We start from the raw sequence: 26,890 nt of genomic DNA on the forward strand, positions 1-26,890 counted from the left end.
CCACGCGGCGGTGGGAAGGCAGAAAGCGAGGCGCGGCGCGTCCGGCGAGCTGCGTTTTTTTTCCGCCAAGGCGCCATGACCCGCTTGACTGATTTGCATCCAGCGCTCTCTTTCTCCTCCGGGCGATCGTTCCTCTTGCCGCCCAGCGTTTCCTCGCCGCGGCTCCCCGTCTCGCCTCGGGCCAACTTGCGAGGGGGAGTGGAGGGGCGGGAAAAGGAGCTCGCGGGGACGGATTACAAACAGGGACCGGGCGCGCTGGGCTGAGGGCGGGGGTGGGCGTATGAAGACGACGGCGGCGGCGGCGGCGGGCCAGCAGGGCTGAAGTTGGCCACGTTGCGCCTCGGCCCAGAATGGAAGTTGCCAAGCCGATTCCTGAAGAAGAAGAAGAGGAAAACGCGACCGTCCTTCCGTCCGCAAAGCCGCGCCACCGGGGGAGAGACCCACCGATCTCCGGACGGCCCATCCTGCGCGCATCACCTTAGGTATTCGGTGCCCTTCCTTCTTTGGCTCTTTGTTTGTCCGTAGATCTGGCGACCGACTGAAGCTCGATTGCAGCTTTTTTTTTTTTTTTTTTGGCCGCGGGAGATTGTTTGTATCTCTGCATGCCTGGGAAAGAGCGCGCGGGTAAAATGGGATACAGGTACGCCTTTCTTTCTTTCTCTTTTGCTCTGATGCTGATTGCAAAGAAGGATTTCCCCAGACCTGTTCGTGCAGGAAAAGAGCTGCGGTAATGTACTGCCTCGGGCTAATTTCCCTCCATTTCATTTCTTAAGGTCCTTCCCCACCCCCCATCCATCGCCTTTTCCCCAGCTCTCCAAGAAATCGCAGAAATCCCTGCCTTTTAAACCCGCGGTTTCTGTCCATTGCAATAAAGGACCACACTGCTTTTTTTTTTCCCCTTCTCCTCCCGCAACTAAGGAGCACTTCCATGGTGCCAGAGGACATGGTAACAAGGTGGCTGTTGCTGCCACTGCCTATGGAGCTATTTAAAGTGTGAGGGGTGGGACACACTCACAGGGGGGGGGGGAGATCCTTGTGGGGCCTCTTAGGAGAATAGGTATCTCATTCCTTGCAAGCCTGTCTGATTTTGAACCCCTCACTCAACCTACCCTTCAATGATTGTAACAATCCCAGGTCTTTGAATATGGTAAGGAGAGCAGAGATAGAGTTGTGGGGGGGGGGAGGTTTCCCAAGGGATCCAATGACACTGCCACCTGACAACCTCACCGCCCCCCCTCCCTCTACCCCGTTTCTAGGGGCAAGGCAGAAAGCAAACCATCCAAATCCATTTTGTAGGCTGCAACTGGATTTTGCCGACAAGGCCCCTTCCTCCCTGATTGAAACCCATGGATAAACAATGCTATCTCTATTTGCTCTAAACGGTGTCCATTTAGGAGAGAGCCATCGGCGAATATTATAAAGTTTGTGGTTTCCACCTGGGAAGAATTTTAGACAGGGCAGGAAGGTGGGCAGCTTTGGAAGCCACAGAATGGACTAATACAACCTCAGCTTTCAGAGAACTTGACAATGGAACTGATCCTGGGTTTAAAAAAAAAAGACTGAACATCAACTCCATTTGCTGTATTGATCAGAGGATATTCTTATATCAGCAAACCTTCTTTTGGATGCTCTTGAGTAACCACGATTTTCCATCTCCACTGTCCCCTATTTTCTATGCAGGTTGGATGTTCTTTTACCTTCGCGGCTCCTTGTCTTTGTTGTCATCCTCTTGGATCCAGAAATAAATTTTGCTTAGAGTAGAGCTTTCCCTTTGCTTTCCTTCTACCAGGCAGGCTACCCTTGGGGGTAGATTTCAGGGAAGAATCGTAGAAAGGGGGAGGCGAGATACCTTGATGAAAGGATGGGCAGCAGCCCTTAAATTTGTCCATTGTTTCCTTTTGGCCAGAAAGAGAGAAAGAGGTCCCTTGTCACTCAACCCTTGCTTCTAGAGTGGGTTGTTATTTTTTTAACTAGCCTATTGGAAGGGAGAGCAGAGACTTTCTAGTGCAATGGGGGGGGGGGGAGAGGATGAGAAGAATAGGAAAAAGTCAGGCAAGAGAAAAGGTCCTTGTTTAGACACACATATCTAGACACACACCAACAGACACAAAGCTGCTTTTGTATTTTCTTCTCCTGGGAAAGATTTAGGTTTGATGGAGAACTGCAGAGAATCTAAGAATCGTTCCTGCCAGGATGTAAGATAGTTCCATATCTTGCCTTAAGGTCTGCTGCTCTCAAGAATTTGGTGGAATCTGAATGTTTGAGAGCCCTGGGGGCTTCCCTATTCAACACCCCCTCCCCCCAAATAGATTATTTTTCATGGGAAATGAGGGCAGGGACCACCTCCAGCTCAAATCCGTTCTGGCATTTCAGTTCCAGCCTCCCCCATCATCTCAGAATTCCCCCATTTCTGACCTCTTCCTAGCTAGATACCATAGATGATAGATAGATAGATGATAGATAGATAGATAGATAGATAGATAGATAGATAGATAGATAGATAGATAGATAGATAGATAGATAGATAGATCTCTTTACAGAGGAAGGGGGCAAACCCTGTACAGTCAGGCAGGACTTCCCAGATGCGTGCTCCCGATTGGGTGCCAAGTGCGTCTTCCTGAAGCTCCAGTACATGGTAGGGAAAACCGATCCAGAGGCAATAAGGTCCATAGAGGCATCCAGAGCGTAGGGGAGAAGCTCTGCTTCCCTTCCTCGGTTGGTCTCCCACCTCCACCCCAGACCCTTCCTTCTGTTTCTTTCCCCAATGAATGAGCTGGTGCTACCCAGCCCAGGCAGCTTTAGCTACAGCAGAAGCTGGGAAGCCTGCAGCAGCCCCCTTCTCCTCCCTGCTCCATTGACTGTGCCAAGCAGTATCTCTGCATCCTGAAGAAGCTCATTGCATTCCTACCACGTCTCATCTGTGCTTGCTCACCCCCCCACCTCTTCCCTTTTGCTTCAGCTCCCAAGCTAGAGTATAGAATCAGAGCAGAGAGAAAGAGAAACCAGCAAAACCTTTATTTATTTATTTTTGCAACTTAAAGAAAAAAAGAGCTGAGGACGTTCTTTGCCTATATGTAATCCTCCCCCCTTTATTTTGCTAAAGTAAGATTTCCCAGGGTATTTTTTTTCCCTCCTCCCTATTTTTTTCTACTCTCCAAATGTGCTAAAATCTCTCTTCCTTCAAGCCCCGGTAAGTAGAAGCTGCTTTTTTTTTTTCTGGATCTCCCTCTCTCTTCCTTTCTCTCTTCCTCCCCCTCCCCCCATGTGTGCCTGGATCAAACATCTTTTTAAAAAAACATAGAAGAGAAAATAATAATATACACCCATATGCCGCTGTGCTTGCTTGCCTAGGCAAAGAGTAAAATGAAAATGCTGAACTGAGATATTGCTTTCCTCCCCCCTCCCCATCCCTATTCGTATATTCTCTTCCTACCGGGCTCCCCAATTCCCTTCCTTTCCAAATGAATCCTTTGCTTTCTTCCCTAACGCGAATCCCACTAACTCCTCCCCTCCCAGTTTTTCTTCCTAAAGATGACCTTTTACCATGAAGGTTCCCCCCTCCCTTTTTTTTTTAATTTATCGGGAGGAGGGAATTGAAGTGTCTTCTCCTGCATGGAGGGAGCGAGAGAGAATCCATCTCTCCTTTGCCGGAGAGGGCAGCCCAACAAAATGCCAGGACTCTTGGCAAACCTTTGAATGGGCAGTAGATGGAGGGCAGTGAAGCCCCCCTCCCCAACCTTTGTCAGGATGCCTAGTCTTTAACAGTGGTCTATTCTTCTGTTTTGGAATGGAGGGGGTGGGTGAGTGGAAGAAGGAATCCAAGAAACAAAGAAAAGCTGAGAAACCTGTGTAGGTCATTGTGTTCTGGTAAGCCTCTTTTAAGTTGATTCTTGTATGTGTGTGGTGGTGGGGTGGCTTTTACTAGAAAGGGGTGGCTATTTTGCTTGTGGTTGATGGAAAAGTCTTTTATCTCCTCCCAAGTTTCAGTCTTCCTCCAGTTCTTCCTTTCCCCCTTGCTGGATCACTCCTGGGTAGACCTCTGGGTACAAGGCATCATCATTCAAAGTATCACCCCTCCCCCCTTCAATGTACAGCCAGACAATCTCCCTATCAGCCTTTTCATTGCTTAGCCTTCAACTTGGATCTGTAGATGGCACAGCAGGTTCTTTTCCAAAGATTAATCATCTCTAAATGCTTTAATCAGCTGAAATGATTAATATGGAATATGCTTTTTTTAAAAAATAAATAAATCTGGTACTATATCCCAGTTGTGTTAATTTGTTTTTGGGCGCTGGGAAGAGCAGAGGCTTAATTTTTCTTTTTGTTTTGAGTCTGGCATTGCTGCTGTGTACGGTGTTTAGTTTCTAATCCCAGTCGCAAGCATTTCTTTAGGATTCAAAGGTATCGGAAAGTTGTTTGTCCTCATTTTCTTCAGCAATGTCTGTTGTGGTGTCGGGTAAAATTGGATATTCCCCTGGTGGAATCCCATCCCTTGAAAGTTAAGTGTGTGTTTGCTTATTGCTTACAGTGATAACCTGTATCCTTAATTGAGTATCCAGATGAAAAAGGGGGTAAAAAATTAAATCTCTCTTCAGATGCATCTTTTCATTTCTAATTAATGCAAATATGAGTCTGAGCTTGTGCATCTGCTTCCTGAACATTGTCTCGGCTTTTGGGTGAAAATAATGTTTCTAGATCATTTGCAGCACAGGCCTTTATAGCCTTCATTTTCTCCTTCATTATGGTGTTATGTACTAAACAACATTAGATAAAGAGTGGGCAGGCTGGGGGTGGGGGGAGAGAAGGCCACACTGCCTGATTAAATGTTTGGATATCACTTGAGTAGGAAAAGTAAGTAAATATGAATCGTGCTGCTTAGGTGGTGGTTGTTGTTTTCCCTTTTGTGATGAAGACAGGAACACATTCCTTCTCTTCCCTCTTCCCAGGTCCGATTGCTTTAAAATATATTTTTAAAGGAAATGCTGATCGATTGTAATCCCTTTGTGTTGTTGATTCTCCTTACAGTCTCGTAATCCATCCGAACCATGAAGCCTTCAATGGCAGATCCACCCCGTCAGAGAAGGATGCTGTGGATTACCCTTCTAAGCACAATCGCAGTAGCCTGGACTACCCCCATTCCTTTGATTGAGGATTCAGAGGAAATTGAGGAAGCTTGCTTCGATCCTTGTTACTGTGAAGTCAAAGAAAGCCTTTTTCATATACACTGCGACAACAAGGGATTTATAAATATTAGCCAGATAACGGAATCATGGTCAAGACCTTTCAAACTTTACCTGCAGAGAAACTCCATGAGAAGATTATACACAAACAGTTTTCTCCACTTGAACAATGCTGTTTCTATTAACCTTGGCAACAACGCACTGCAAGACATCCAGACGGGGGCCTTTAATGGGCTCAAAATCCTGAAGCGACTGTACCTGCATGAGAATAAACTAGACGTTTTCCGGAATGATACTTTCCTGGGATTAGAGAGCCTGGAATATCTGCAGGCAGATTACAATGTTATTAAGCGAATCGAAAGTGGGGCATTCCGAAACCTGAGTAAACTCCGGGTCCTGATCTTAAACGACAACCTAATTCCCATGCTTCCGACCAATTTGTTTAAGTCGGTGTCTCTGACTCACTTGGACTTGCGTGGGAATAGATTGAAAGTACTTTCCTATCGAGGGATGCTGGACCACATTGGTAGGAGCTTGATGGAGATTCAGTTGGAAGAGAACCCTTGGAACTGTACTTGTGAAATAGTTCAGCTGAAGAGCTGGCTGGAGCGTATTCCATATACTGCCCTTGTGGGAGACATTACATGTGAGACCCCCTTTCACTTCCATGGCAAGGACTTGAGGGAGATCAAAAGAAATAAACTCTGCCCCATGTTGTCTGACTCAGAACTTGTCAGCGTTGGTGTCCCTCAGTTACCCTCAAGCAAGGAAAATGCTTGGCCTACTAAACCTTCTTCCATGTTGTCCTCCTTCCATTTCACTGCTTCCTCTGTTGAATATAAAACCTCCATTAAGCAGCCCAAACCAACAAAACAGCCCAGGGCTCCCAAACCACCACCTACACCTCGAGGCCTGTACCCTGCACCCAACCAGCCTCCGATCGCTGCATACCAGACAAGGCCACCTATACCCATCATATGTCCTACTGGCTGCTCCTGTAGTTTGCACATCAATGATTTGGGCCTAACTGTCAACTGCAAGGAGAGAGGGTTCCACAATATTTCCGAGCTCTTACCCAGGCCCATCAATGCCAAGAAACTCTACCTGAGTGGGAATTTGATACAAAAAATTTACCGTTCAGATTTCTGGAATTTTTCTTCCTTGGATCTTCTGCATCTTGGGAACAATCGGATCTCGTATGTGCAGGACGGGGCTTTTATTAACTTGCCTAATCTGAAAAGCCTATACTTGAATGGCAATGACATTGAGAGATTGACCCCAGGCATGTTCAGAGGCCTGCAGTGCTTGCATTATCTGTACTTTGAGTACAATCAGATCAGGGAGATCCAACCCGCCGCCTTCAGTCTCATGCCTAACCTGAAGCTACTCTTCCTCAATGACAATCTCCTGAGGACCCTGCCTACTGATGCCTTTGCTGGCACATCCCTGGCCAGACTCAACCTGCGGAACAACAAATTCCTGTACCTGCCTGTGGCTGGTGTGTTGGAGCACCTTAATGCCATTGTCCAGATTGACCTGAAACTCAATCCTTGGGATTGCATGTGTGATCTGGTGCCTCTCAAGCAGTGGATCGAGACGATCAGTTCTGTCATTGTGGTGGGGGATGTCCTTTGTGCCAGCCCAGAGAACCTTACTAATAGAGATGTCCGCTCTGTGGAGTTGGAGGTGCTGTGTCCAGAAATGTTACATGTTGCCACTGCCTCGCCAGCTCCACCACCATCAGGTCACCCAAGTCCTACCAGTCCCTCACCCTATGAGCTATCCCCAGCTGGAGGAGGGCCAGTACCACTCTCTGTGCTCATCCTTAGTCTACTTGTGCTGTTTTTCTCTGCAGTATTCATTGCTGCAGGCTTGTTTGCCTTTGTCTTACGCCGACGGCGCAAGAAGCTTCCTTTCCGGAACAAGCAGCGGCAGGAAGCCCTTGACTTAACGGGCATCCAGATGCAATGTCATCACCTCTTTGAGGAGGCAGGCGGTGGAGGAGGTGGTGGAATGAGTGCATCCCCAGAGAAGGCACCGCCTATGGGCCATGTTTATGATTACATCCCTCATCCGGTAACCCAGATGTGCAACAATCCCATCTACAAGCCGCGCGAAGAAGATGAAGTTATAGCAGGGGAATCCGGGCCACCTGGGGACATACTTCTAGGAGGTGGCAATGGAGGTACTACCTGTGTTGGGGAACAGTTTGTTGACCCCACTAAGGAGAGTGGGAACAGTAGCTGCTATAGGACCTTGCTGGAGAAGGAGAAGGAATGGAATCTGGCAGTGTCCAGCTCGCAGCTCAACACCATAGTGACAACCAACCATCACCCACACCCTCAGCCATCTGGAGGAGGAATTGGTGTGGGGATTCCTCTTTTGGGGGAGCTAGCCCTGGTGCCGCCTGTCTTCCACCATGAGAAGAATGGTGGGGTAGTACTCTTCCCCCCTACTGGTGCCGTTCTAGACAATAGGGAGAGGCCCCCATTGGTCCCTCCATGCTCAGTGGGCTTTGTGGACTGCCTATATGGCACAGTGCCCAAATTAAAGGAACTGCACGTGCACCCCCCTGGCATGCAATATCCAGACCTACAACAGGACGCCAGACTGAAAGAAACTCTTCTCTTCTCAGCTGGTAAGGGCTTCCCAGAACATCATCAAACCCCCCAAAGTGAATACCTCGAGTTAAGGGCCAAACTCCAAACCAAGCCGGATTACCTCGAAGTCCTGGAGAAGACCACTTATAGGTTTTGAGAAAAAAAAACATCTAGCTTTTTACAGCCAAATTCCAGCATCTCCCACTCCCTCCCCAGCCCCAGAGCACCCTCCCATCACATCCGCTCCTCTCCCCTTTCCTCCCCTGACCACCGCATGCTGATACTAGAAGATACAGCTCTGTGCTTCCCCCCTGCCAGTTGTTGGTTTGGAGGAAGGGCCTAACTCAGATGATCATTAATCGATAAAAGTGCCTTTGCAGACTTTTGCCAGCAGATGTTAATCAATCATTATTTTTTTATATTGAAAAACAAAAACCTGAGACTTTGACTGTGCCATGTTGTCTAAGATATAAGAATATTATTATTAATTAGCATCATGGGGGAACTTTGTCTTGATCCTGACAAAGTACAATTCTGTGTGTACTATCCTCCCCTCTTTTTCCTCCTCTTCCTCTTCCTCCTCTTCCTCCTCCTCCTTCCTCTCTCTCTCTCTCTCTCTCTCTCTCTCTCTCTCTCTCTCTCTCTCTCTCTCTCTCTCTCTCTCTCTCTCTCTCTCGCACCTGCACTCGTTCTTTTAAGAAGCAAAATACTATAGAAACACAAACCTTTTCATTCTATTTTTTACGTTGAACAATGGGAGGTGAACTCAAAACATCTTCAGCTCCCCTCCCCCCTTTTATCATGGCACAGATTCTGTACATTTATTTAAAAGAATACAAAAGTGGGGTGAATAACAACAAAAATGCACTTAGCTGCATGTCTGGAAACTGCTTTTGGGGAGGGTGGAGTTGTCCTCTGTTAATGTTTTTCACTCTCTTCTCTCCTTTTTACCTACACGCACACACAAGTCCCCAATCTCAGTCTTAACTTTCTACTTCCAACCTCCTTCGACCAGCTTCCTTCGCCATTATTGCAAGGTGCCCACTCTCCCCCCATTTTCCACAATAAATGTTGTGTAAGGGAGATGAGAGACATTGCTGGCCTAAAATTATTATTTTAAGCCAAGCTTTTCAGCTCTCCCTCTCTCTTGTGGCATTCCTGTGGGAAGAAAAGGTCAGTTCCATTATTATTATTATTTTTTAAAAGTTTATTACTTTTCTATTCAATAGCAGCCACACTTCTAATTAAGACTCCAACATAATAAGTGTAAAGGTGCGGGGAAAATAAAACTCACTGGATACCAATCACAGATATTTCTTAGAAGAAACAGTTTTAATGTTCTTTCTTTTTTCTCTTCCTTGCTCTCACACACACTCTCTCACATACAGACACAAATACAAATGTGCATATATTTATTCTGTACTTTCAAGTAAATATCAATTGTAAAGGTAATGTTTAATCATTGTACAGTGATGCGTCTGGTATAGCTTTCCTAATAAAACATTTTGAAAAAAAATAGATATATATTAGAAGATACAAAAGCTTGAATTTAAAAAAAAAACTTGAGCTATACCCTGTTCATACCCTTGCTTCCCGTTAAGTCCATGTTGTTTTTATTAATACCAGTACAATCTATTGTGATGTTAATCGAATATAACAAAAATAACAATCTCTGCAATTTTTCTATCAAAAATGCTATTTTGGATTTTTAAAATCTTATTTCCAAACTCTTTCTCTCTCTTCCCTCTTCCCTTCTGCTCCTTCTGTTTTCCTCCATTTCAATTTGTTATGCTTTTATCGGAATGAGTTTCTTCCTACGTAATAATATGCAATAGATTTATTTCATTCTTTGAAATTATCAGTACCATTATTTACCTTCTGCTGCAAGGAAAAGCCACTTGATTTGATTTGAAACCCTCCCCCCCCAAAGTTTAATTTTTAAAAAGATATTGAATATATTATATATTATTTTTAGAATGGGAGGCATCAATTTCTGCATTTTTTTTAACTGTGGGCATGTTGCTTTTCCTGAAATCATAGATCAATGGGCTGAGATAATGAAGTGGTCTTGTGTTTGCTATGGATATTATTTTTTAATATCTCTTTTCTTTTACTTTAGAATTGCTATATTGCCAAATTAACTTCGTAGAGTCTTTTTCTTTTCCCCCAAACCATTTTGACTAGTATGAAAAGAAGCAAAAAAAAAACCTTTGCTTGTTTCATTTATTTCCTTTCCAAGGTATCTAGCTGGTATCTTGTTTCTTATAGAACTGAGTTGACACTGAAAAAAATCCGAAGGAAAAGATTTCCTTGGTGGAGAAAAAAATATTATCCATCCCGTATGGCCAGTAGATGGCACCCGAGTTCCAGAAATGACACCCGGAGACCAGGAGGCTACTTTTGAATGGTGTGCACACAGCCTATCCATTTGGAGTCCCGAATCGAATCTGCCCTTAATAGAAAATCATCACGTTGAATGTAATTCACCAGACGTCACTAATGCCTTACATGAAGATTTTAAAAAAAAGCAAACTAAAGGGAAACTGTGGAAAGTACCTCCTTTAGTATGTACCCATATGATGGTGGTACCTTGTTTCTGACGATTTCAAGCAATGGTTTTTATATTTATATAACACAGACACACAGACACACACTCATGAAGAGAGGGGAAATGTATTTAAAAAATAAAATAAGTCATAAAAGCAATTTATTTGTCTTACTAAAATGTTATCCAGGGAATTTAAAGTGTCTCTATTGTAAAATGGGGTGGGATGTGGAAAAATCTATCTGCCTCTCACACTCTTAATCCATGATTTGTTTGTTCTAATTTAGTTAAGGAATCAGTGCAAAAATTGCAATCTTGGGTGTAAAACATATGTTCTTTCAAATGGTCGCTAATCACTCGGGATGTGTTCCTTTAAAAAAATAATGCTAAAACAAACTGGAATAGGAAACTCACCGTATCCCCTGTTCTAAAGCCAGGTAAAAATCACAGCTCTGGAAACTAAGCCAGTTGACCTAGCTTGAAGATTTTATTCTTGAATTTTGTCTTTATATTCACCTACCCAGGGATTATATGAAATGTATCCCACTTAAGAATAATAGAAATTAAATTTAGGCTCTTCCAGCCAGACAGTGGGATTGAGAACATTACAATGCTGTATTTATTTACTGAATCTTATTTGCAATGATTGATCTGTGATGTACAATTAGCAAGGCAGTAACAAAAGCCCAGTTTTTGCTTCGTGATATCTTTGTGCTATTAATCATGGGCATATTGAATCGAAGTAAACTTGTGTACAAAGCTCAAGTCATAAAATGTGTAGCTTAGTTTACTATGATTTTGGTTAAGTATACTTTAGGCCCTGGAACATTTATGCCACTGGTCCATCTCTGTTCTGAATTGCAGCAGCTTTCTAGAATTTACTCAGGCTTGTGGTCTTAACTGGAGTGAGCCATTGGCTTCTCCCCTATTTTTTTTTTTTAACTACTGGGAGTTTTCATGTGTAAAGTGGATACAGTCCTCCCTACACTACATGATTATGATTATTACCATATTCCATAGTATAGAAAACAGCTCTATTCCACATAGGAAGAAAGAATCTAGGGAATTTGGTTGTATTAGGCTACTGTTCAAAATCTAGTCATAGGAAGTTAGATTAAGAGGGGAGGTATTCACAGGTAATAGATTTACTCTGGGTAGAACTAACTTTGGATATGATTGTAGTGCAAAAGTATATCAAGTTTCAGCATAATAATTGTTACAATAGTTGTCTTAAGTTTGAGATGTACAAAAAGCTTTTTTTTATGGTCCCTGGTTGTGAATCCAATACATCTGAGTTTTCTAAAGTATTTGCTGCTCATCATTTCTAATGTGGAGTTTCTGAAGTTAGAAAATTTCAAGTGCATTTTTTAGCATAGAGGTGTCCTTGCAGTTTTTGGGTTTACATCATTATCACTTCATGAAGCTCATTTGTTTCTCCTGTTGGGCTGGGTGGTCAACAAGACTATTTTTTGTAATTATCAGAAAGCATGCATATATATAAAATAATTGAAATTTTATTCAATTTTAATAGCCACTCATCTCAGCCAAGATACTTTCTATAGGCAGTTATGACCCCTTTTCTTTTCTTTCTTTCTTTCTTTCTTTCTTTCTTTCTTTCTTTCTTTCTTTCTTTCTTTCTTTCTGCTGCATGCATGGATAAGGTTTGATTTTACAAAACCTTTAAAACATGATGAGCTGCTAATTATGTCTTGGAAATATAACATCACGTGAGCATCTACTAGAGATAAATGGTTATAAATAATATTTTTCTTTTGTTTATATTGTCAATCACAAAGGCTTAAATAGAAAACAGTTTTGAACTGAAATATTGAAATAATATTAAGCAAAAACAAATATATAAGGCTGATTTTTCTATTCAAAGGAATGCTTTTGAAAGACAGAAGAACACGGAGTTTGAATTTTGCTTGTTTCCTTGCATAGATAATTCTCTTGCTTACCAGGTATCCATTAACGTCTGTCATATTCAAAGAGTCTGAAGACAGCTATCTAATGCTGCTGTATATAATATAACTGTTAATTGAGATAATATTACTGGGTTGAGTGGCTAATGGGCAGAACTATAGCTGTTCATTTCTCTAAAGTGGGTCATCCCATCAGTGACTGTTTTCATTTATTAATCTGACTGATGGGTAATTAGTGGAGATGGTTTATCACCATTAGCAGTTTTGTTAGATAGCAGTAGCAATAATATTAATTGAAATAATTGTGAAAAAGAAATTACATTATATGCGTAGGAGGGAAGTGTTATGAAAATATACTTCAGTGAAGTCCTTGGTACAGAATTCTTAGATTTTTTTAAGGGCAATCATCAAGGAAATGGTTGCCACTGTCAATGCTTATACCAAATACTATATTATAGTTTCCTGAAAGACATTTTCCATTCCGACCTCTTAGGGATATATGTAATAAACTTCACCAGTGAGCAGAAGGAGAAGGGGGTGCCTGTGTAATACATGGGGGTGGTAGAGAAATGTCAGCTGCCTAGCAACCCTGGCATATGTATGCATCCTTGTCAGCCGTACAGCTATTAAAATCACAAAAGGCAAGAGACAACCTAGACCCATCTCATTTAAGAATGGAATATTTGAAGGGGCAAGGATGGAAAAAAACTGTTAAGAAGTGTGAGATGGTTATAATGCTAGTACCTGCAAGTATAAAGACCTACTTTATCTTGGATGGAAGATTTTTTTTTCTGTGTTTTTTTTTTTTGAGTCATAAGTATGGATTATTGCCTATACCTGATATTTTATATGTGAACTGTATACTTATGTATTAAATGGTATTGCTAGATTTCAGTTCTTCTGGGGTCAGGGAAGCTGATGGACAGATTCAATTTCTCCCCCCCCCCCCGAAAAAAGTCTCATGCATAGATTTTCATACATGAAATTAAATCTTTTATTATGAAATATATACATGTTTATATACATAAGCTGCAGTGACACAGTGGTTAGAATGAAGTACTAGAAGTACAGATTACGGTAGTTCTGCTGCCTGCCACCTGCCTGCAATTTGGCAGTTTGATTCTCACCAGGCTCAAGGTTGACTCAGCCTTCCATCCTTCCGAGGTTGGTACAATGAGGACCCAGATTGTTGGGGGCAATTGGCTGACTCTGTAAACCACTTAGAGAGGGCTGTAAAGCACTGAAAAGCAGTATATAAGTCTTAAGTGCTATTGCTATAAGGAAATGAATAGTTGTAATTAACTGATTAAGCATGTATATATACCCACGATGAAACACTTTCAATAGGAATCTGATCAAATCCTGAGATTTTCCATGAGTTCACAGCTGAAAGAGATGACACAGGGTTTTCTCCCTCCATCATGGAAGAGTTTCTTATAGAACTTCTCAGTGTTGAAAAATCAGACCTCGGTTTAGCAGTTAATCTGCTAAATAAATGGTATTTTTCAGTGGGTGTGGATTCTCTTCATGCAAGCAATTGGAGTTGAACAAAATCTCCCCCCCCCAAAAGTATTAATATGTCTGCTCTGCAGCTGTAAAACAGGTATTATTAATTAATATTTCCACTGTTCAGGATCATTTTTTGTAATGGAATATTATGGCTTGTGACAGCTGGTTGGATGTCAAACAAAAATGGCTGAATGGTTTGTCTACTAGCTGCAGTGCAATTTGAAGTCAAATGAAATACTAAACAACACCCCAATGGATTTTCTAGAAAAGTATGTTACCTTCAGAATTATAGCCAAGCATAATAAGTGCTAGCTTTTGTTGGGAGTTTTGACACCACAGAACAACATCAAAGCTAAGCACGGATGGTAGAAAGGGTTGGAAGACCCTTTTCCAGGGTTTTTAGGTTGTTCAGAAAAAACAGCCCAGCCCAAGAAGATTTGACTGAATGGTTATTGATCCTGTAAACAATTAAGTGGCTTACTTAAACTTCACTTTTAAACAAAGTGAAGCAGCAGAAGGAGATGCTAAGAAAAATTGGTGCTACAGTATGTAGTCTGGAATTTGCCTCTAAAAGCAGCATGCTGATTTTACCATGATGGTGCAGTGGTTAGAGTCCAATGCTTCAGGCTACTTCTGCTGACTGCCACCTGCCTGCAATTTGGCAGTTTGAATCTCACCAGGCTCAAGGTTGATTCAGCCTTCCATCCTTCCGAGGTGGCTAAAATGACCCAGATTGTTGTTAATATGCTGACACTGTAAACCTCCTGCAGAGAGCTGTAAAGCATTGTGAAATGATATATAAGTCCATCTAAGTGTTACAAATAATGAGAGTGTAGCCCCACCAGACTCCCTCAGTGTGGAAGGAAAATTCAGTGCCTTGTCTAGTAAAACATGATACATGGAATGAAGGGGCAAGTAAAATTTCCTGTTCTACCTTTATCTTCATCAACATTATCCTTGGGGGATGTCCGTGCCTATTCTGAATACAAGCTTGTCTATCCTGTTACTTTCCAAGTGTGCTTCAATTCCAGCTTCTACATTTTGCAAGTTGAGTGACTATTATCTAGGCTGCATAGGTATCAAACTCAATAAATTTTGCAACAGATGGTAATGATTGTATTTTTTTATTTACAAAAAACCACAATATTTTTATACATATGCAGACATGTAAATTATATTTTGAATATGGGATGAAAGTCATGTCTTGGCTAATACAGTACAGGTTGATAAGATAATTCTGAGAAAAAGGACTTGGACATAGTTAGATATGACTGTTGATGGAGAAAAGTGTATGTATCTCTGTGTGTATCTGTGATTGTGTGTTTTCTCTCTGAATTTGCTCATAATGAGTAGGAAAAGGACATATGACTTTCTGATACTTTGCTTGATATTTTTTAAGTACTGTTTAGGGGAAATGATTCAAATTAGCCATCTCTTTTCTAGTCAGTTTAGGATATTCCAAGGAACTGTGTGAATATTAGAAATAAGAATGAGCTGGAGTTGTGAGTTTTATAGACAATCACAATGTATGTAATAAGATTCATATTCATTTTGCTTCTCCTTTCTGTTCCAGAATATAAAGTTACCTATGAGAATGATTAGCTGCACATTGTGATAATTCAATGATTTTGCTACAATGCTATACAAACTGCAAATGAACAAGAGCCATTTGCTGTAGCAGGGAAATAATCAGGTGTACAGGATGAAGTTCATATTGTAGTCAGTTCCACAACTGATGTGTAACAATTGAATGAGTGTTATAACCTCGGATGATCTTTAAAGCATCAAAATTCTGTTGATGTTGAATTTTCTAATGTGGTGAACAAAACTTTTGTTTTTGTTCTTGGTAACTGACAAATTACTGTTTGAGTAATTTTCTCTTATTTTATTTTATATGTTTTATTGAGAGAGGTAATTTTTTTCATTCTCATAAATAGGAGTTCAAACTTGATTTCCTCTCACCTCAGTGGCCTAAACTACTTTTTTTTAAAAAAAAATTAGCTTCTTACATTAAAACATTAGACTAACTATCTTTTCAAGCTGAAAGTGAAATACTTTTACTTTTGCAAAATCTTGTTCTGTAATCCTTGGGACTTGTTCCAGTATTTGTTCAGATTTCATTGTTAGACTTCAGTCAATTATGATTCAAGGAAACCTATCATAAAGAGAACTTCTTTGTAAACTCATATAGGAATGTGAGGTTCCCAAATTTGGGGATATTTTTTATTCAATGGGAATTATATCTTGCAAAAATAAGTAGGAGCCGCGGTGGCACAATGGTTAGAATGCGGTACTGCAGGCTACTTCTACTGGCTGCCGGCTGCCAGCAGTTTGGCACTTCAAACCTCACCGGCTCGAGGTTGACTCAGCCTTTCATCCTTCTGAGGTGGGTAAAATGAGGACCCAGATTGTTGGGGGCAATAGACTGACTCTGTAAACCGCTTAGAGAGGGCTGTAAAATACTGTGAAGTGGTATATAAGTCTAAGTGCTATTGCTAATCACATCTATGCAAATACTTTTTCATGAGTAACAGTGAAACTTAACTGTTAATCCTCCAAAAGATGTACTTTCCATTTCTATTTGAAAAAACTGCAAATGAGATTCACTGACTTAGAGCCAGGACATTTAATTTACATTCACCTGAATCAAACAAAATTTGAAAGGAAATTTTTAGCACAGATAGATGGAACAAAATTTAATCCAATTCTCCTCAGAATTAGCAGAAGTAGTCCTATCTTTGTAGGATATTACCTTGAAACAAACATTTACTGGTCCTCTTCTGCTGGCAGAAGAAATGAAGGCTAAAATTATTTTCTCATCCTGTTGGTTTATCCTTCAGAGTTACTTTTTTTCCCCTGGCCTAGAAATCCAGATGTGTTAACAGATGCTACTGAAACACATTGGGAGATGCTAGGTTGGTGAAAAGCAGGCGAAGGCGTACAACTAATGCATTCTATCATGTATTTTATTTTCTTGCATATTTTTAAGGACAATCACTGACTTGGAATTCAGAGGGTTATTATTGCAGCTTATAGGGCATGCTTCATTAGATGAACTTCTTTACTAGAACTATGGGTGCTTTGCAAATGATTCAGAAATGCTTTGGACCTGGTACAAGCACAGCATTGATCATCTGTTCATTAAAATGTTCTGTTTGGGTTTTTTCCAGGCTTTTGGGTGAGGCTCAAAATTAGATGCTCTATGTCTTTTAAAGTAGAAGCATTCTTTCTTTTTATTTTATTTTTTTACTTTTTCCAGGTTCACGTAGGAGCCTGAAAAAAGTTTAGCTTCTTTAATGAACAAAAAAAGAAGCATTGTAAACATACTCACACAAATCCAAAGCTTTTCATTGCATATCTGTGGTATATACCAGGGGTGGGTTGCTCCCAGCATTACTGCTGGCTTGGTGCACGTGTGCACATTTGCACAAAAATAGGTTCTGCGCATGCGCAAAACATTTAAAAAAGAAAAAAAATTAAATGTGTGCAATTACAATTGTTCTGTGCATGCGCAGAACTGAAAATCAAGATGGTGGCCCTGTAGGAAAACCAGTTTGGGGCATGGCAGGCCTGGGTTGCTGCCGGTTCCAGCGACCCAGGCTGTCAGACCACTACTGGTTTGGCCAAACAGGGCTGAACTGATAGGAAGCCACCACCGATGCTAAGTAAAGCTACCTAATCAGCATGTAGCTCCTCATTTTCAGTGCATTTAAGTTTCTTGTGAGAACAAAACATTTTACTTGATTTAAATAAGTATGTATATGGCTAGAAGTAGCAGAAGAACAGGGCGAAGGAAAGAGAAGGTTTAAAATGCACACATTCCTTTTTCCTTAAGGCAAGCACACATTATTTCCATCATACAATGAGATAGGTTAACACCTATAAAGAATTGCAACTCTGATGTTTATACAGAATCTTCATTGGCAATTCCAAGCATCTATCTATTGTGGCACAAGTGTTTGCCCTTGGCATGTCAAGACTGCATTCTAACAAATCAAGAGAAGCAGGCCAAAAAAATAAATAAAAGTGTTTGGATTAAAATAAAGTTAACTATTGTTGAGATGATTTAAAATATAAATTCTATGGGCAGAAAAAATACTGTTTGGTGATAATTTTTGATTCAGCTTTTGAGCTTCTCAAAATATAGATATATATATATCTGGAGACTATATATAATTACAAGGACCCAGATGGTGCAACCTTGTTTAGATAAGCCTGTTATGATTAAAGATGTTCTTGAGTATAAAAGATACTGGAGGCAAGAGTGGGTTTGTGGCAATTTGTAGATTGTATGTGTTATTTAAAATCTAAATGCAATATCTTTTCAGTCTGGCAACGCTCAAGCTTCAAATTCTTGCTTAACTGTAAAACTGATGCAAGACATAGTTGTAACCTATCCTACATCATAGGGTTCTGAGGTGGTATTCAGCAGGTTCTGACCAGTTCTGGAGAACCGGTAGCAGAAATTTTGAGTAGTTTGGAGAACCGAAAAATACCACTTCTGACTGGCCCAGGTCCCAGCTATTCTCTGCTTCCCAAATCCCAGGAAATGGTAGTAACCTTCCCCTGGAGTGGGGGGGGGGGAATGGAGATTTTATAGTATCCTTCCCCTGCCACATCCATCAAGCCACGCTCACAAAACCAGTAGAATTTTTTTTAAATCCCACCACTGATAGGGTTGCTATGAAAGGACAAAGTATGAAAAAACAGTTTTATTTTTTTCAGAAATCATACATTGAAGCTTCAAATAAAAAGGTGGTGAGAGTAGGCTATTTTTATAGTCTATTAATAAACTATTATTCAGTAAGATTATGTTAAAAGTTCCAAAATATTGTTTTCTGGTGTTCAAAAAGAGATAATGGGGAAGTGAAAATTAATTCAGCCAGTCTTTATTTATAGTAATTTTAATATTGTTGAACTCTTGGTTTCAGATTTAAAGAAATGTATAAATAACTGAGTAACGTATTCGCAGTTGTGGATTTTCTATACTCCACATTCTTATTCTCTGAACTTAGATGAAGCTTATGTTTTTCCTTATCCAGATATTTTTCTTTATATTTTCTTAGATTACATTTTGTAAGCTGAATTGGTATAACTAGTAGGAATGTAACCATGTGCATATGTGGAAATAGAAACCTTTACGAGTTGATGCTTGGGTTGTATGATATTATTACTATTATTAATTATTAATTATAATCGTTATTAATTATTGTTAAGTGCAATTGTTTATTATTATTATTAATGATAAATTAATGATATTATTATTATTATTATTATTATTATTATTATTATTATTATTCAATTGTATCACAGCGGCCAGTTGTTTCGCCGGATTTGGCATTGGTTACTAGTCGGGCCCCACCCATTATTTAATTATTATTATTATTATTATTATTATTATTATTATTATTATTATTATTATTATTATTGAAATGGAGAAAGACACAGTAGTCACTTTAGTAGTTCTTTTTTATAAGCAATTATGCCTACATTAATACTGTATATGTCCATACTGCAGATGGGAGTTAATTACAATACAATACAATAGTAGAGTTGGAAGGGACCTTGGAGGTCTTCTAGTCCAACCTTCTGCCTAGGTAGGAAACCCTATACCGTTTCAGACAAATGGCTATCCAATATCTTCTTAAAGACTTCCAGTGTTTAGACATTCACAACTTCTGGAGGCAAGTTGTTCCACTTATTAATTGTTCTGTCAGGAAATTTCTCCTCAATTCTAAGTTGCTTCTCTCCTTGATTAATTTCCACCCATTGCTTCTTGTTCTACCCTCAGGTGCCTTGGAGAATAGTTTGACTCCCTCTTCTTTGTGGCAACCCCTGAGATATTGGAACATTGCTATCATGTCTCTCCTAGTCCTTCTTTCTACCCAGTTCCTGCAACCATTCTTCGTATGTTTTAGTTTCCAGTCCCCTAATCATCTTTGTTGCTCTTCTCTGGACTCTTTCTAGAGTTTCCACATCTTTTCTACATCGTGGCGACCAAAACTGAATGCAGTATTCCAAGTGTGGCCTTATCAAGGCATTATAAAGTGATATTAACACTTCACGTGATCTTAATTCAATCCCTCTGTTTATGCAGCCTAGAACTGTATTGGCTTTTTTGGCAGCTGCTGCACACTGCTGGCTCATATTTAAATGGTTGTCCACTAGGACACCAAGATTCATCTCACAGTTACTACTATTGAGCAAGGTACCACTTATATTGTACCTGTGCATTTCATTTTATAATTATAATTTGTGTCTGTTTTGAGGCATTATTCACAAGGGTCAGACAAAAATTAGATATGTAAAGAATTTTTCATTTTCACATAATGTGAATTCCTGTTTAATTTTTTTTTGCTTTCAACATAGGACTGGAGAGAGGGATCTCCACTTTAAAACTTTAGACACAATATCCAAAAATTTGAACACCCTGAACCATGAAATTATCTTTTCTCAGCAGTTTCTCAGCAGATTTTAAATAATATGGGGCTTTATTGAGTTCTGAAACACCCTACATTTGAGTTTCCACCAGCTCAAACACTGATTACATATTACCGCAGTCCAGGGGTGAAATGCTACCAGTTGGGACTGGTTCACCCAAACCAGTAGTAAAAAATGCTACTGGTTCATCCGAACCAATAGTAAAAAAAATGCTATGGTTCGGGCGAACCAGTATTTTTGACGATCAGCTGTGATGTGTGATTTATATTATCTAGAAAGCAGGATTGTGGTCACGTGGTACAGTGGATTCCTTCCCCCTCGCTGTTCTACTTACCTTTGCAGGCTACTCAGTAGCAGGCTCCGCCCACCCACTATGTCCATTTTTGAGGCTCTGCGCATGCTCACATTTGCGAATTGGTAGCAAAGTTAAGTAGATTTTACCCCTGCCGCAGTCTGAAATAGTCCAAATGTCATAAAGCATGCCCCAATTCCCAAACATGACAGACAATTTAGAAAGACACCATGGTCAATGATAGCACAAGCTTCTGACGAGTCTATCAGAAGTGATAGTTGTTCATCTAGGTTCTGATACAAGTCATCAACTAGATCGATCAATGCTTTTTTGTAACTGAAAGGTCTCCAGATAAGGTCTCTAAAGCTGGTTCACCACTACCTTCTCCATCATTTGCAAAGGAGGAAAGTTTGGAAATTGGAGGAGAATTATAAGAAATAGCAGGTTCCAGGGAGAGCTTCTTCAGAAAAGACTGTTAACACTGTGTCTTTTAAACTAAGGGGCATTACCCTCTTCCCCAGAAAACCTTCATATTTTCCAAGATGTTTTAAGAAGAGAAGATATCTAGGAAAATGCAATATCAGTTTTCAAGTACCAGAAAATGTGTCATATATATATAATATAACAATAAAAGTCTTTCTAATCTTTCCAGGTTTAAGACAGAAAACATTGTTTTAACTTACAGACAAGCAGATTGAGGTTAAATACCGGTAATCTTTCCAAAGATGGTGGAATATTTAAGCAGGATTTGTGTACCAACTGGATAGCCATTGTTATGGTGTGGATTCCTGGCATTGATCAGGTGGCAAACTTAAGTGGACCTAATATCCCTTCAATTCTATGATTCTAAGAAATCTCCCTTCAGTCTAAGAAATCTCCCCTCAGTCTATGGATATTCTCAATCACCCAGGTCATGTTTGTCCCAAAGGTACTTTTTCAAAAGGCAACTGGACTTTGATGTTCCTTGAAGCTGTTTAGCTTCTCATCCAAGCAGCTTCTTCAGTTCTGAATGAAGCTTCTTGGATGAGAAGCAAAACAGCTTCAAGAAAAAAACAACAAAGTCAGTTGCTTTTTGAAAAACACATTTGGGATCACTTCAGTAACACTGAAATAATGATTATAAAGAAAACTATCTGAGGTCAGAAATCCAAGCAGAAAAGCAGTAAGCATTATTGCAATAAATCATCCTACTCAGTCTGGGAGACTCCCGATTAATTTTGACTTCAGTGCCTTGGGAATGTTTAGAGACATAATTAAATAGTTGCCAGAGTGTAAGTGGGTGATATCTTATAGCCAGGACCCTATCTGTCCCACAACACCAGTCCTTCAGAGATGTCTTTATTTGCTATATTCCTCTTTTGAAAAAGCCACTCAGGTTTCAGTTCTGTATATGAGTTTAAATAATTTCACTAGTATTACTAGCTCTGCTAAAGTATTTGACTTGTGAGACTGAGAAAATAGTATCACAAATAACATGGACAATGTTTCTGATTTGCTGAAGAGGGACAGACAGTAATAATATGTCTCCTACTGTTGAAACCCAAAATGAGGTGTGATATATAGCTTTGCCACCAGTGAATATGATTTCAGTGGTATAGAATTAAGATATCTGCAGTTGACTAAAGCTAGGGCGAATTCAAATAATTTGTCAAGTATTGAGAAAGAACAATTTATTAAAATCAAATCCATAATATAGGATAGAATATTGGATATAAGAAAGTTTGACATAATTTGGGCAATAACTGTACACTGGTACCTTTGTACTCAACTGCTTTGAAATTCATCAAATTTGGTACACAATGCATTTTGACATGAAAATTTTGTCCTGGTACTCATTGTTTGGCACTCAATGCACAAGCTACAACTTGTCAGTACCAGCTGCCTTGTGACTCACTACATTATTCCTTATAGGAAAAAAAAAATGTTTGGTACTCATCATTTTTGGTATTCATTGCACCTCCCAGAACCAATTAATGATGAGAGGTACCACTGAATATTAATGGGTAGTAATGCAAATTATTTTGCTTCATTTCAAGTAGGTTGACAAACCAAAGCAATACTTTCATACTTCCTAGCAGTAATCACAGATAGGAAACATTGACTTGTAATAGTGTAAAAGTTATGGGTTCAAAAGTGGTTAAGAATCTAGGTAGCATCCATCCATCTGCCTAACTAATATATCTTTATGAGCATGTGAATCCATATTTATTTCTGTAAATCTGTCTGTATATGACCTTAGCTCTGTTCATCAAAGCATGGCTTTGTGGCAAGGATCCCGAATTTCTATTTCTAATTCTGGCATTGGTTAGTCAATTACTCCAAGAATGTATGGAGGTTGTAGCCTTTTTCTGTGGCTTATTTGATGTTTCAGATACATACAATAATGAAAGTTCTTTCATTGCACCATCATAAGTACAAATTGAAATTGCATCACTACAAATACAAATGTGGGTGTGATTTGTTTAAAACTCTCATTAAAGGCTCTCTAAAAGTGTAACATTGGGGAAGGTATGTTAATCTAAGCTATTCAAGGATGCCTAATGGCTGTTCTTAAGGACAATGCATAAAATCTATGGAACTAAAGGCGGGTAACTGTTATTGTCCTTGGGAAAATAGTTACATCTATGGGCATATTATCAACACAATATGAAGCAGTGCAATGTTAGTTAGTTACCATGGTATATATTTAAATAGATTTGTTTCTACTTGATAGGAAATCAGGGAAGCAGCTATCAGCTTCCTATCATGTTTTTCCTGACATTTCACATTTTCTTAATTCTTCCAAATGAATTAAAAATGTTGAAAGACCAAATCCCATTTTACTGGAGAGAAAAAAAGCACCGTGCAAGGAAACAACTTTGGCATGCTCATATATCCATCACAGAAAATGTTTTGTCCTGTGCTTTCTTCTTTATGTCACTAAAAATGGCCAATAATCTGTACATTCATCTACAACTCTTGAATGAAGCATTTCAAGGATTTGGTCTTGTAAACTGTGAAGTAAATGGATCCTGGCCACACTTTTCTTGATAAATGAATTGTCCTTTATATATCATCCTTATCCAATTTTTGTATTAAAGATCTCAACAAGAAGAAAAAGAAGCATTAGGATAAAATTCTGTTTAAAATTGCATGCTTTCTAAGAAAGAAGCAAAATTGGGGAAGAACATAATGTATTTAAAGCTGTCATACTGTATATCTGCAATAGTTTGAGTCATCCATCTCTGATTGTTTAATGATGTGATTGTAGATGTGAGAAGAGGGTTAAAACCATTTAAAACATTGAGAAAAAAATATTAAATTTCTGGGGCATTATGGAACCTAAAAAGACTTTTGGGGAGAATGTTTTAGCTGCTAAATCTGGAATGCCGAGCTTTCCCCCCCTTTGTATGATTGTTTGCTTGCTTATTTTTCAATGGGTGTTGAGCTTAAAGGTGATCTAACATGGTGATATAACCAGATCTTTGCAAAACCTTGTGCATAATATTATTCCAAAAGTTAAATAATCCAAGATAAACAATCAAATAGACTGTACATCTGACAATGGCCATTTTATTTCCACATTTTAACAATATGCTCTCCAGACCTCTGGACATAGCTTGTCTATGGGTAGATGGGCAAATCAGATTCGACATAAGGTTACTTCTGATTTTCCTATGCACTTTGAAGATTGCCAAATATAGGAAGATTTTCACAGAAGGGAAAAAAATGAAATATTTATAATTTGAACTTAGAGGTTTTATTTTTCATTTGGTATAAATAGGAGTTAATACTAGTGCAATAAATAACAAAGTACATAAAGTCACGGCATCTCTGTGAATTTCTAAAAAATAATTTAATAAATAAATAAGCATGCAATGACCTTTGTGGAACAGTTTAGAACAGTGTTTCTCAACCTTGGCAACTTGAAGATGTCCGGACTTCTGTTGCCAAGGTTGAGAAACACTGGTTTAGAAGGAAGGAGTCCCTTTCTCTCTTTTTGGAATATCCAAGAAATGTTAAAAAAACCACCTCTTCACATTCATGTCTTTTGTAAGAGCTTTCTAAAATGCACTCTTCAACTGATTATTAATGTGCAGATTTTTCATGTCATTAAAAGAGGCCTCTGCGCAATCCGGATTAGGGATTCAGATTTTGTCCTGAATTAAATATCTGTTGCCATAATCTCATCATGTCATGATAGCTAAATGTTTGGCATCTCTGCTTTTTAATAAGATTTTGTTTTGTCTTATGGAAATGTTATGTTTTTATATCTGTCTTCATTTGCATTTTCCTTTCCCTGGAAAAAAAATCCAATACCCGAAAAACATATATTTATAAAATATCCTCTATTTGTTGAAGAAAAATACTCTTCTCTGTTGAGAAATTGTGATCATAAATCCTTCCTCAAGTCAAGATATATTCCTAATGACTTCATTGGTATTTGCATGTTATTTCCATGCAGCAATCAACAATCCATAAATCTCCCAGGTCTTTTTCTCCCCCCTTTAAATTCCTATTCTATCCTATACTCCTATTATTTCCCCTTGCAATTCCATCTAAGCATTAACCATATCTGAACAAGCTTGTTTTTGCTTTCTTTTAAGATCAGACAGTCTCCTTGGTGCTGCCAGTTGTTATGACAAAGGAAGTGAAGAAAAAGATTGTTTTTCTTACACTTTACAAGTAGGGAAGACATGATGTTGACTATATCATTGGGATGGAATTTATACAGGACTAAAAGACATGCTGTTAAATTAAGCACTTTTCCTTCTGGATTTTCTTTTGCTATGCAAGCAACGATTTCATCCTGGACCTATCAAGCATCTAGACAAATGCTTATCATTTCAAGATCCATGAATACATTTAGGTGGCATACATCTTCCAGAGGAGGACTCTAAAACCATCAACTAAAAGCATCCACTTTTATTCTTCATCCCAACCTGTGATCAATTCTGCTTCATTTTTCTTTTAAATTGGGCTTTTGTAGTTAGGCTGTGGAGCTGCCTTGTAGAAACTGAAAAGCAGGTGCTAAAGCCTCTTTGGTGCTCAAAGAAATGTATAGCCTTCCTAATCTGTGGCTACAAATAATAGAGAATGGTGAAGCCAGTGTTTAGTCATACGCAGTTTAAGTGTGGATACAGAAGGATCTCCTTTAATACAAGCCCACCTGGAGGCTGAAAATTTCATCAGAGACCCATCCTTGTACTTCAAAGTGAAGGAAATGGTGAATAAGAAAAGAATCCTCTTAGTCAAAGCAACCTATCAGCAGATCCTTCTACTGTGATGCTTTGGTGTCCTTTTAACATTAATCCTTTATATTCTCCAAGAATTTTCATAATGCTGATTTCATTGATACTATTTTTCTGACCTGAATTATGAGTCTGGTATTATTATTATTTTCGATTTATTAATGGATATTATGCTGAATTTCCTGACAAGAGTTCTTCAAAAGTTATGTTCTATGTGAAATGCTCATATTCTCCAATGCGAGTTGTAGTGAAATCGTTTATGGTTTGCTTTGACCTGGCTGAATCATTCTGCCCAAACCACCTCTCCAGTTTTTGCAGGAGCAGTACACTGGACCATTGTTAACAATGTAGTAAAACAATATGGTGTTTTTGTCTCTTTTTAAGGCATAGGAGTGCTATTTTCATTGCTATTTGCTGGACAAATGTGAAGCAAAACCAAGTCTCTGATAATTCACAAGGTCAAATTTGTATCCCATTCATGGTTTGTGCAAATTAATGGCAAGTTTAAAGCCAGAATCCAAACTTGAAGAAGGTTAAAAGATTCACTAAGCCAAAAGGATCTGCAACGAATTGGTAAGACCTCTTCTGCCAAAAAATGATTTTTCTACTTGCATACACAGCTGTCTTCTCTTTCTTGCATTAATGTGAACTTTTGCAGACATGTTCAAGAAAAATAAAGGTCATTTCCTTGTAGATGTTATTCTTTTTATAGGCTGAAAATGTGCTGAAAATAGGTAATATGTGCAAAGCCAAATAAATATTTTTCAATGCTTTGAAACTGAAACTTTTAAGAGCCACATTGAAAAAATTACATTTAAGAACACATGCAGTGGTTTACTAAATGTCAATAAATTAACATGCCCTTTGCACAGGGACCCATGCTCTGGTCAGTTCCCATTTGCACTATTGTAATGCCTCTGAATGTTTTCCACAGCCATTATTATTTCATCAAACTTTTTTTAAAAAAAGTTTCAACTAGGAATTGCAAGTTACCAAATGGTATTTTGTCAGATGTTTACACATTTCCTTGTCTGTAATCTGATACATTGTTGCTCTATGTAATAGATAAGAGAATTCTTCAAAGCACAATAAGAAACTAGACAGAGGAGCAGGGAAGATATTTCTGAATATTTTGATCCAACATTATTTCCAGTCCTGAGTGAATGTCTG

General features: G+C 39.2%; 1 protein-coding gene across 6 annotated transcripts; it reads left to right on the forward strand.

Moving 5' to 3' along the window:
* The first annotated feature begins 45 nt into the window (after positions 1-45).
* SLITRK3 (SLIT and NTRK like family member 3) lies at positions 46-26,411 on the forward strand. 6 transcript variants are annotated; one of them, XM_087725301.1, is made up of 3 exons: positions 46-482; positions 5,026-7,818; positions 25,081-26,411. In XM_087725301.1, exons 2-3 carry the CDS (start codon positions 5,046-5,048, stop codon positions 25,167-25,169), a joined length of 2,862 nt encoding a protein of 953 aa, XP_087581427.1. In that variant the 5' UTR covers positions 46-482; positions 5,026-5,045; the 3' UTR covers positions 25,170-26,411. The 6 variants fall into 6 exon arrangements, with proteins under 6 accessions (XP_087581427.1, XP_013927727.2, XP_013927728.2 ...); XM_014072252.2 differs by having other exon boundaries at positions 47-482; positions 25,076-26,411; XM_014072253.2 differs by lacking the exon at positions 25,081-26,411 and adding an exon at positions 10,049-10,486 and having other exon boundaries at positions 47-482.
* The last annotated feature ends 479 nt before the right edge of the window (positions 26,412-26,890 follow it).

This window comes from Thamnophis sirtalis, unplaced genomic scaffold (genome assembly GCF_051295495.1).
Source record: "Thamnophis sirtalis isolate CommonGarterSnake01/CBP01778 unplaced genomic scaffold, rThaSir2_p1.2 scaffold_11, whole genome shotgun sequence".
Lineage (NCBI taxonomy): Eukaryota > Metazoa > Chordata > Lepidosauria > Squamata > Natricidae > Thamnophis > Thamnophis sirtalis.